Source organism: Chinchilla lanigera, unplaced genomic scaffold, assembly GCF_000276665.1.
Source record: "Chinchilla lanigera isolate Chin_1 unplaced genomic scaffold, ChiLan1.0 scaffold00008, whole genome shotgun sequence".
In the NCBI taxonomy this organism is placed as follows: domain Eukaryota; kingdom Metazoa; phylum Chordata; class Mammalia; order Rodentia; family Chinchillidae; genus Chinchilla; species Chinchilla lanigera.
This window is the reverse complement of record NW_004955409.1, coordinates 4,790,739-4,802,560: the sequence shown is the minus strand read 5'-3', so window position 1 is coordinate 4,802,560 and position 11,822 is coordinate 4,790,739. Positions and strand designations below refer to the sequence as shown.

The window sequence follows — 11,822 nt, the reverse complement described above, 5'->3', positions numbered from 1 at the left end:
TGCGCTGGGGGCCCCGCTGAGACAAATTCTTGACACTGTAAGTTACAGGAGAAAAGGTTTATTTTGGCTCACAATTTGTAGAGGTGTCAGTTCATAGTTGACTGGCTCCAAAGCAGAGTGACATAGCAGAGGGGTATCCCAGAGGAGAAATAGTCCATGGCACAGCAGGGCAGGCAGAAGGCAGCAAGCAGCAGGCAGCAACCAACAAGGAGTGACCCTCTTTCTGTCCCTTGTATCCTACCTGGGCTACCCTTAGGGTGGGTAGCAGTCACACCCAGGGGCTGGGGGCAGCCTTAGTTCTAGCCTTGCACCATGAATCAATCCAAACATCACATCTTTGATCCCAGTGTCACACACCCTAGATCCAGCCACCTCTGAAATGATCACATGAGGCTTTGGAGATGGCATCTAGATAGAAACCATAACATTGGTATTAGTTAATTGTGACAGGGTCACGGACTAGGTCAAAAAACAGGTTAGAAACTGGTGGCAGATGCAGTGCACTTCATAAAAGGTCATGAATCTGTATTTGTAAGAAGCAGCAGGATACTCTCTGGTAGCACATAGAAACTAAAAATGAGTATTTTATAGAGATGATCGTGGAGCCTGGGAAAGCATAATAAATGTGTCTGTCCGTTTTGTGCTGTTATACCTGAGTCCTGACCCATAAAGAAGAGTTTTATTCTCAGTTCTAGAAGTTCAAGTGCGTGACCCCGACTTAGGCTGTGCTCTGATAAGGGACTTCCGGGTGTGACACCAGTGCAGACAGCGTGGTGCTGGGAGTGCATGTGCGAGGTGAGGTCACGCAGTGGCACCCGAAGCCGGAGAGACAGACGGCCATTTGTACTTCCTGACAACCACTGTCAGGGGAGCGAATCAGGGTGCAAGAGAACTACGTGGAGGCCCAAATACTCCCTACCAGGCCCAGCTCTTTTAGTTCCCAGCTTCACAACTGCTACACTAGACTAGACCTCCAGCTCACGACCTTCTGGGGACAAATCATACCCAAAGCCCGATGTGATGGTGTGAATAGCTCCATTTTAAGAAAAACCAAGTAGAACAAAAATTGTTTGAATGTTTGAATCTTCCTTGAGCCTCGACTGTAAAATGTTATCATATGCAAGCGTAAAACATTAAGAATCTTGTTAACAGGAAAATAGTCCACCATTCCCCCTTCCCCGGTGTTTCTGCAGTACTGGGGGTTGAACACGCCCATTCCTCTCCTTTCTTTTAATTTTTAAGACAGAGACAAGCCAAATCACTAAATTGCCCAGGCTGGGCTTGAACTTGTGACCCTCCTGCCTCTGCCTCCCAGAGTCTGGGATTACAGGTATGCACCACCACACCCAAATTTATCACCACCTCTGTCAACATGACTTCCACCTGACACCTGTTGTGTGTCAATTTTTTCTTTTACTTGGACCAGCTAGTTATTTGCTTTCTTTTAAGAAAAATCTAGGAATTGTGCAATCAAAAATATATGTTTATTTTAAAAATATATATATTTAATAAGCTTAATAAGTTAGAAGAAGTAGAAAATCAAGGCCAAGGAAAGAGGAATGAAAATATAGTGTTAATCACTTAGGATTACTTACTCTCTTTTGTTTACTCTTATTCGCTGAGGTTGCTGGAAGCCAATTTAAAATAGGAAACATGCAAAGTGATATAGGTCTCATTATCAAAACAGAGGAATCATTTCAGTTCTTTGGAAGAGGTAACAGCCAGGGGTGCTAACTTTTAGAATAAATTTCTCACATGGATTCTTTAGAGACCAGACATAATTGACTTAGTATGTTTTCCTTTGCTACAACAGAATACCAGAGACTAACTTATAAAGATAAGAGGTCTATTTAGCTCGTAGTTCTGGAGGCTGGGACATTCAAAATGGGAAGTCCTTCCCAACTCCAAATGCTTCTGTCTTCAAGGTCTTGCCAACTCAGTACCCTTACACTGGGGACCAGGCCTCAGCAGAAATTTTGATGGGAACCGACCACAGCAGGAAGGAAAATAACCCATGCAGCCATCTGGAAACCAGTTTCACAGAAAGGTTCTAACAGAGGCTTGCAGGGGATGTTCTCACCAGGACATTTGTGCACAGCCCAGAAAAACCAGTTGTTTTCCTGTAGCTACTCTTTGAAGACCGTTGCCATTTCTTGGCCTTAAAGATTCTCCCACTTCTTGTCAAAGTCTCTGTGAAGTGACTGGGGTTTACATAGACTCTTTCCCCTCGACACAGGTGTCTACTGAGTTGTGTATTTTTTGATGACTTGTGGAAGTGGTTTTCTCTTTGCTTTGTGTCTGTACTGTATCTGCACTACGAGATCCATATTAGTAAAGTTGCCAGGCATTAATGGGAATTGCTGGGGGAAAATAATGATGGATGCCCTCAATTCTGCCTTCTACCAGAGGGTCCAGGGTGAGTGGCAGTCAGGTGCCAGTAGTTTGGTTCTGAAATGTGGGCTGGGAATAGGATGGAGCCCTCCCCCAGGGAGGGGAGGGCCGCATGGGCACGGGCTGGCAGTTCTAAGATGCCCTGGCCAGACCGCAGAGAGTGGGCCTGCCACCCATCTATGATTGTCATCATTACTTAGCGTTTTCAGAAGGTCAGAGCCAAAATAAGCGACTCATCTGCCAGGGAAGTGACAGCAGGCTCGACCACAGGCGTTAGAGGCCCGCTGCTGTTTAGCAGCAGTGACCTGGGTTGTATTCCTGTCTGACTCCAGCCATCTGGCCAGGTTTCTGTCCCCTGCTTTCTTCCCTCAACAACTTTTGTGCGTTTTTTGGCACTTTTCTCTCCCTGTCCCTGATGGGGTACCTCGGTTTGTGTGTCTGCGGCCCTCCCACACACCTTCCCCCACTTTTTCTTTAGACTTTAAACACTAGCACAACTGTTAAATTGTGCTAGTGAGAGATGAGCAAGAAGGGAAGACCTAGAGGGGTCCTGCGTTTTGGGTTCCTGGTTCAGCCCTGAAGCCCCTTCTCTGTTAGGGGAACATGTATAGTATTGTGCTTAAAAACAGGGCCAAACCAAGTCCACTTGGTAATAAAAAGACTCTGTCATGAATTTGAAATTGTAATACATGTGAAAGTGCTTAGAACAACATTTAGGGCAATGTATACGCTGCTATTGTTGTTATTATTATTTTGCCCTACTGAAACGTGAACCCCAGGATCTTTGCCCTGAGCTATATTCCCAACCCTTCTTATTTTATTTATTATTTTAAAGAAAAGAAATATAAATAATAAAAACAATGGTATAAAATTTCAGAACAAGATTGTAGGAGAGTAACAATGGCTAGTACATTGCATATTGTTATCTTCAAAGTCGTTGCTTATATTAGAAGATCTAGGCATGAAAAGTTGATTAAACAGCATAGGCATACTTTCCTTTCAAAGACCCCAGACCTTTTCAATTTTTTTTCTTTAAATTTTGAGACAGGATCTTATTAAATTGCTAAACTGCCAGGCTGGGCTCAAATTTGCAATCCTCCTGCCTCAGCCTCACAGAGTGCTGGGATGACAGGCGCTTGGCTTGCTGTTATTGTTACTGAGCTACAGACGTCAACTGCATATTAGGATCACCTTGGGACCTGGGACAGTGATGAGCCTGAGGATTTTTGGGTGGAGCAAGCTCAGGCTTGTATTTGGAGATAGAAACTGGGAAAGACCCCCAAGCTCCAAACCATTCAGTGAGGTGGATTTTTCTTTTATTTAAGCTGAGGAGAAAATCAGGGTGTGATGACAGAAGTGTCTGCATCCCAGGGCCCGTGGTCCACTTCCGCCGGTGCTGCTGAGAGGGCGGCTCCGTCGCCAGTGCATAAATCCCGCGCCCTCTGTTCTATGAAGCAGAGCCACAGGCTGCCTGGTGGATTTTGGAGCCAGGGATGGCTTTGAGTCTTTGCTTAGTTTATCGACCTTTTTGAGCCTTGATTTCCTTCCCAGTGCATTGGCAGTTACAGTTTCAGGATTGCTTTCAAAATCAAATAAGATAGCATGTCTGCCCTTAAAAGGTGTTTGGCATTTGTTAGCTTTCTTCTCTCTTTTCCATATGATTCTTTCCTATCTGTCTTGCTTATCAAGAGAGACAGCGTGAGAAGTGGCTTGGAGTGTTTCAGGTTCTGGTTTACGCTTGGCGCCTGGGGGGCTTGGTGAGCTGCATTTGGGACCAGCAGGTGTGTGTGGGCCAGGATGGTGACCTCTGACTGCTCCCAGGGGAGGTGACACTGTGGGGAGACCACAGAGGCACAACCAAGCACCCATTCTCTGTCCTGTTAGACTCGTGTCAGTATTGTCCCAGTGTATGCCCGAGGTTGTCATTCTGAGAAGTGTGAAAGCTGTGTGGTGTGAGGTACAGCAAGGTCCGTGCTCGTCCAGACAGGCAGCGATGGCTGAGTAGCAGAGTCCAGACCTGGGTGTTTCCTCAGGGTCTCCGTGCATCGAGAACCCTGATGATTTCATGGACAGTGCCGCATCTTCCGTGCTGGCAAAGGCAGATCACCACCAGGTCCTGGCTGTGTCTGTCCCTTGCCTGTTGAGTTTGGAAGACACGTCCACCCTCACTGAGCACCTCGGACAGGGTCGGAGGCGCTGTCTGCGCTCTGTGTTGGATCCTGCTCCTGCCAGGGCTCGCAGACAGAGGGTCCACCTCTGCTCTTCGTGATGTTGTCACTCACAGGGGCTTCCCACGGCCCCCTTGGTGTTTCTAGATGTTAGCGGGGTTTTTCAGGAACCTCCTGTTTCTCTCTAGTTTCTGCTTGTTTTCCTATGTGAACCCCTGTCTTTCTTTCCTGTACTTACCTCCTTGCTGAAACCTTCAGTCTGGACCGTCAGGGTCAGTTGTATCCCTGTGCTTATTTTGGAAATCGGCTGCCATTGTCCTCAGACAACTGTTCCCCGAAGTAAAAAAATGCAAGCATTACTCATTCCTTTGAGGTACATATCTTTGCATTAGAGATGTGAAGAAGAAATAATGGTCTCTCTTTTTAAAAACATGAAGGCAGCCTTTTTATGATAATAATAATTTTTCTCCAAAGTGTCTCTGAGTTGGAACTTGGTCATCACCACATTAGTCAACAAAGCGAGTCTGCTTTGGTCCCCTTTAGACTCACCTAGGGACCCGTCTGGCTGGACACTAGCTCACGGTGTGCAGGCTCCAGGAGAAGTTGACAGCAGTCCCAGGTAAGCGGCAGGCAGGCATTTAAGAAGTTTGGGTGGAGAAGGATTGTAGGAGGAGAACATATTTCCAGGAAAGAAAAGTCACAATCGCCATCAACGTCACACCTTACCCATCTTTATCCCAGGTTATACTGGCAGAGAGATGGCACACTCAGTGACAAAGGACAGCTGATTATTGGAAACCAGGCCTGGATGACCCCTGAGTGTGAAAGTGCACTTGGCAGGAGTGCCCAGACCTCAACCCCTTTCCTCCCTAGTTCCCTTTTGGGGAGCCCCGCGGGAAGCAGAGTGCACAGGAGTGTGTGGATGTGGTTCATCTTGCATGGGGTACCGCAGGCCTGCAGCGGAGAGAAGCTTTTCTGCACAGCAGTCTTGCTTCCTTTGGACTTGTCCACCCGAGGGCAGGAATATCCTGAGCTTCTTGAGGACAGAGCCCGGCCTGTTCACTTGGCCATAGGACCTGGTTTAAATGACTGTGATGTGATTGTTTTAAATGAACGAACAAAGTTATTTCCTGCCTTTCTTGTAACTTGGTCTCAGAACAAGGTTATTTCCTTCCTTTCGTGTGACTCCATCTCAGAGTGGCCGACAAGGACAGTTGGGTTCTGTCTCAAGCCATGTTCTCCGTAGTTTGCCTTCCCGGAGCCCTGGTTGACTCACTCAGAGATTCATCTTCCTTTTGGTGTGGTTCTAGTTCTGACAATCTCACTAGGAACACTGCTAGACAAAGGTGCACTACCCCGAGTCTTTATTATTACTGTTTGCATAAACATCTAGGCTCAGTGAGGCAGCGCATGCGTGGATCTTGAGCCCTTCTTGGTGACTATTAAACCTAACTCTGCTATTTCTCCTTTCACCAGAGGCTCGGTGGCTGAAAATGGGTGAGTAGTTTAATGTGGGGAGCCCGTATGATGTCCTGGTTCTTTTGGAGGCTGCTTGGGGAGAATCACTCATTAAATATCCTCAGGAAATAAAGGAGGTCCGTGGATAATATTGGGTTTGTCCTGATGGTCTGGTGGGCAGAAATCAGAAGTGAGACTGTTGGTTGGCCACAGACATTGGCAGTTTCTCCTGCAGTCAAACTGCCTTCCTGGACGGTCATCAGACATTAATATTTTGGAGGAAAGGAGAGCGAGCCAGCCTAGCGTGGTAGTAACAGGGCTTCTTGGCGCACTTGGGTATATGTGCAGAGCCAAACACATTGCCAGGCTGGGTGGCAGTGCCCGCCCGTAATCCCAACTATGTGGGAGGTTGAGGCAAGAGGATCACAAGTTCAGGGCCAGCCTGGACAGCTTAATGAGAACCTGTCAAAAAAAAAAAAAAAAAAATAGAAGGAAGGAAAGAGGGAAAAAAGAGACAGAAGGAAAAAGGCTGGGTGGGATGTAGCTCTGTGGCTGAGTGGAGAACCCCTGGGTTCCATGCACAGCATTTCAACAAGAAAAGAGAGGAAATCAAAAGAAAAGGAAATAGAACAACACTGCTGGGAGAGTGTAAACTGCTTCTTGGCTGTTGCTTGCATATTGTCAGGTTGCATGTGATGTGCACGTGTGTGCGTGTGCATGTGATATGTGTGCATGTGTGTGTGTGCACATGCATGTGTGTGATATGTGTTGGGGGGGAGGAAGAGAGAGTCAGGCTCCACAGCTGTCAGGTGGGAAGTTGGCTCTGGCCGTGGGTCCCTGACTTGTTGTGACTTTCCTGTGCTTAGCTTCCAACGGCTATGCTTTGGGTAACGAGTTTTGGCAGCTGCTCTTGCTCTTGTGAAATCTGCTGAGCTCTCACCTAATTGAAGCGGATGTGGGGTGTCGACTCAGTGCCTTCTTGAGCGACTTTGTCTGATTACAGTGTTGGAGAATACCTTAGGGCTCCATTTCCAGTGTCCCTGAGGGACAGAGCAGGGTGGGCAGGCCCCGTGTCGGCTCCCATGCGCCAGGGCGCCAGGCGTCCTCTCTGCGCCGTCCCGCTATTGCGCTATTGCGCAGCTTGCTCCGTGAATGGTCCTGTGTGTGTCCTGTGTGTGGGTCTAACTCATTTCTGACGACTCTCCGAAGCATGTGCGTGTTTTCCTTCAGCAGGGGTGGAGATTTTCTCTACACTTCTGTTTCTAGAGTCTTTGTGTGTCTTCCCCACCTGACCTCCTGCCTCCTGTAGTGGGGTGACGGCCGCGGGAAGGGCACCTGGGGACTGCTGTTGAAGTTCTCACTCCAGGCAGGCTTGTTTAGCAGGCAGGGACCTCCCTGTCCCTCGGTGGGACTGAAGGGCGGTAGAGGGCACACACGTTTTCATTCCCTCTTGGTGAGCTGACCTGTCTAGGTGCATCTAGAATCTTAAATTCTGTCTTGTCCTAAACACTTAAAAATGGTCCTACTTTACAGAATAATTATACCTTTACTTTTGGCCAGAGACTTAGCTACTCTCTGAAATGATTTCCCTTTCATTTGTAAAAATAATAATTAACAGCCTCCTTCCCTTCCTTCCTTCTTTCTTTCTTTTTTCTTTTTTTGTCTTTTTTTTTGAGACAGGGTCTCACTATGCAGTTCAAGCTGGCCTTGAGCTCACTTTGTGGCCTAGGCTGGTCTCGAACTCACAACGATTCTCCTGCCTCAGCCTCCAGAGTGCTGGGATTACAGGTGTGCGCCACCACGCCCGGCTCTTCTTTCCTTCTTTTCTTCATTCATTCCTTCGTTCCTTCATTTGTTCCTTCCTTCCTTCCTTCCTTCCTTCCTTCCTTCCTTCCTTCCTTCCTTCTTTCCTTCCTTCCTTCTTTCATTCCATCCCACAAGTTGTCCTGGACACCAGGATGTGGGAGACTTTAAGGGATCACTCTAAATCCAGTCCAGATAGTCAGTCCTGAGAAATACACATCTTATTTCTGTTAATTTGTGCAGCTGTTACCACATATCAAGAGATTTTTCTTCTAAAAAAAGTAATCAGTAAGCATAAAATCCTCAGTGCTCTTATTTTCTTTCTTCTTACGAGGGAAGATGCTTAAATTTGGCTGATCTTGTTTGTCTTTTCATCCCTTTGATGGAGTAAAATGGGTTGCGTCGTCTCTATTTTGGAGGAAGCAGTTGGAGTTCAGCCTGAGAAGAGCGCAGGCTGAAAGTCCGACAGGTCAGGTTCACATCCCTGCTCCTGCATTTCTGTGACGTGTGTCTGACCCCACCCACTTCTCTGTGTACAGTCGGGGTGCTGTGGAAGCTTAAAGGAGGTACTCAGCGTTCTTGGTACACACCTGGCTGTGTGGCCATGGCGACTTTTCACCCTGGCCCAGGTCTGCCTCATCTGGGTATGCTGTTTCTCTGTATTTTAAATTCACGTGTTTTGACCTTTTGGTGACTAATTTATTTTTGCTGTGCCTATTATGGGCAGGTCACTGGTTCTGTGCCTCAGCAGGCCACATGCAGTGCCCCTTATGTCCAAATCCCAAGTTTACCTCTTGTCACAAGACAAAGTTAATGATAGTGAAGGCGCATGGCCAGCGAGAAATGTGACCCTGGCAGAATCTGTTGGATGGTGCTGGGAAGCTATTCTCAGCAGAGGGGAGCGCGTGTGTTAATGAGTATTTACGACGTGCTCGGCACTCTGTGGAGAGGGTGGCACAAGTGGGTCCTGTGTCTGTCTTTGAAGGACTCAGTTTTCTGGAGGAAACAGGTGTGATGGAGACACGACACAGAGAACAATCATAAACACTGTGATTCAGCTTACTGTAGGTGAGCGGGCTCTGGCCAGGAGCTTCCTGAGCTCTCAAAGCCTGGTGGAATGAGAGACAAGTAAAGCCACATTGAAGCACGATTCCAAAACGGTGATAGAATTACACATAGGGAGTGCAAGGAGGAGTAACGTGGCAGGCAGGGTGGGGGCGTGGGTTCCAGAGGAGGTGACCCTTGCATTGTTGACCGTGTGAGTGGTGCAGAGGAGGACAGAACATTGTCCTCGTAAGGGCTCTGGGAGGTGAGGGAGGCCAGCACTTGTTGTGTATTTCCCATCGCTGGTGCTTAGGGTTACGGGACGAGTGGTGGAGGAGCAGGGGCCCAGTCATTAGCGACCTGGGGTACCATGCTAAGTGTGAGCGTTAGGCACTGGCAACCAGTGAGGCGAGAGATGACTACAGTTTGTGAGCGTTTCAGATGAAGCGCTATGACCTGCACTAACCAAAGTGAGAAAGCAGGGCCTGTGTGAAGTCAGGAATGAACGAACAGTGAACGAATGAGTAAGTGGAGCGGACGATCCTAACCCTCAGTGCTGTAGGGGTTCAGGGAAGGTGGGCCCCAGTTGGGAGGCTGCATGACGGAGGAAGAACTGAATGGCGGCCTCATGACTGGCCCGTCCAAGGTGGTCAATAAGCTGGCTATGGAGCGGCAAGAGGACTTGTGTAGAAGCGGACAGGAAGCAATAGCAGATTGTATGAAGGAGCATGAGATGATCAAGGAGGTGCAGCTACCTGGATGAGAATAGTAGACAAGACCATTTCCTGTGCCAGAGTTTGGAAGGTTTTGAAGGGCTGGGTTGAGGAGTTTGAAATTATTTATCAGTAGGGAGCCATTGAAGATTCTTGGACAGACATTTGGAGAGCTTCAATTTGGATTAGAACCGTGTTCATCTTCATCTTAGTTGGGGGAAGGTGTGTCTGGTGAGAAGTTCTATTCTCACATGTAGTGGAGATGTCAGAGAGACACATTACTTTTGGAGCACAAACACACTTTGGCTTTGGGCAGACTGTGGAACTGAGGGACAAAGGAGGCTGAGGCAGAAATGAGTGATACCAGTCTAGGAGGAGATGGAGTAGAGACAGGAGGGCAAACCTGGCTGCCCCTGGCGCCTGTTAGGGATGTCAAGAGCAGCATGCGCAGTCAGTATCTCCTTCTATGCCTGTAGAAGAGCTTTTAACTGACCTTGGCATGTTTCCTGTTGGGCTGTCTGGTCATCTGCAGTCCTGTTAACACCGTGCTCCAGGCGTTTGCTATTACTTGATCAGAATTGGAATTCCCTGAAATTCAAACCTGTTTGTCACATCTGGAATAAGAGATAGGTGAGCGCTAGGTTCTGATCACACAATCAAATCAATTTTTACTTTTTTTCAGGTGGAACTTGCGGAGATCTGTGCCAAGAGCGAGCGTTACATTGGCACCGAAGGAGGAGGCATGGACCAGTCCATCTCATTTCTTGCGGAGGAAGGAACTGTAGGTGGCACGGACTGTTTGCAGACTAGAGCTAGGGGCAGTTCTCACGGAGTGGAAGGCGTGGGGATCCCCAGCATGCCTGGTTAGAAGCTCACGTGTAGAATGTTATTTCCCACCTTTTCCCAAAGCTACCACAGTTTACTCTGTTTCATGCTGATCACCTTGACCTTACGCTTCTGGACTTAAACCTTGTCTGCTTTCCTCCTGTGCTTAGTTCTTTCTATCCTGTCTTCATTGTTAAGATTTCTCCACCTCCTCATTATAGGGGCCTCCTTTCTTGCTCCCCGTCTCCATCACTTCATCTCATGGCATTTTCCTACTCTCATGTTGGTTTTAAACCCAAATGTGAGCTCTCTGACCATGGATATTCATAACCCTTCTTTTTATAATTTACTCTCCGATATCATTTTTCTCTGTCAACATTTTTGGGGCTTCAGTGGTGGGGAAAAGAATGTTGATAGTAAGCCAGGGATGAATTCCTTTGCTGGATACCACTTCCCCTTGGCCACCAGCTCCTCTTGGCTGAGCAGAGGTTTCGGTTGTTGCCCATAAACTGCCCATTTCCAAAATAGAAACAGACATTTCTTTAAGATCTTTTTTTTAGTTCTTCATCACATTCCCACAGAGTTGGCTCTTTTCCCGGATCACCTGGACTCCTTCTTAGTAGGCATATTTGTTGTTGATTCCCCTGAGCCAAAGACACGAGGCCTGAGGGAATTTGGTTTAATACTAAGAAAATTCTCTGGGTTTTTAGACGAGGCTTGAGGAACAGACGTGATGGCAGGAGTCCGGGTGGCCGTGTAAACTGGGGGTGAGGGATTCCGAACCGCACCGTGCTCTTTGGACCTGCACAGATCTCTGCCACTGACCCTCTGTTACCGCTTGTCTTGGTTACTTTTCCCTCGTTGCTGAGACAAAATACCCAATGCCTAAAATTAAGGAAGGAAAGGTTTATTTAGCTTACAGTTTGTGGAAGTTTCAGTCCATACTTAGCTGGCTCCAAGGCAGAAGATAGCAAAGCAACAAGAGCAAAGGGGGGAATGGCAGCCGAACAGCAAACAGCCAGAGCAAATGGAAGGAATCACGGCCAGCAACCTCTTTCCCTGCCTTACATTGTAAATAGGCTACCCCCACCTTCCCGGGTGTAGTTCTCACATAATCTCCCTGCCCTCCTCTCCCACAGGCTCAGGATGTATACAAAGTAAGCACCCTGGCTTCCTGCCGAGTCACTTAGCCAAACCTCTAGACTCTCCAAGTTGACACAATGTATCAACCATAACACCACTCCAGCCCAGCCTCCCTCCACTTCTCTCCAGATGCCCAGCGCTAGCCTCATTTCCTTGCTCAAACCTCTATTAACACCCTGTGTTGCTACCTGCAAACACGCATGTGCTCTTTCTTCTTCTTGACACCCTGTGTGGTATATATATATATATATATATATATATATATATATATATATAT

At 47.6% G+C, this 11,822-nt stretch overlaps 1 protein-coding gene across 2 annotated transcripts in view; it reads left to right on the top strand.

Moving 5' to 3' along the window:
* The window catches only part of Galk2 (galactokinase 2), a 100,632-nt gene that overhangs the window by 49,835 nt on the left and 38,975 nt on the right, over nucleotides 1–11,822 (top strand). For both annotated transcript variants that reach the window (XM_005376681.2, XM_013510295.1), the window contains exon 6: nucleotides 10,260–10,358. In XM_005376681.2, coding sequence (XP_005376738.1) covers nucleotides 10,260–10,358 — 99 coding nt within the window. The remainder of the gene's footprint in view (nucleotides 1–10,259; nucleotides 10,359–11,822) is intronic.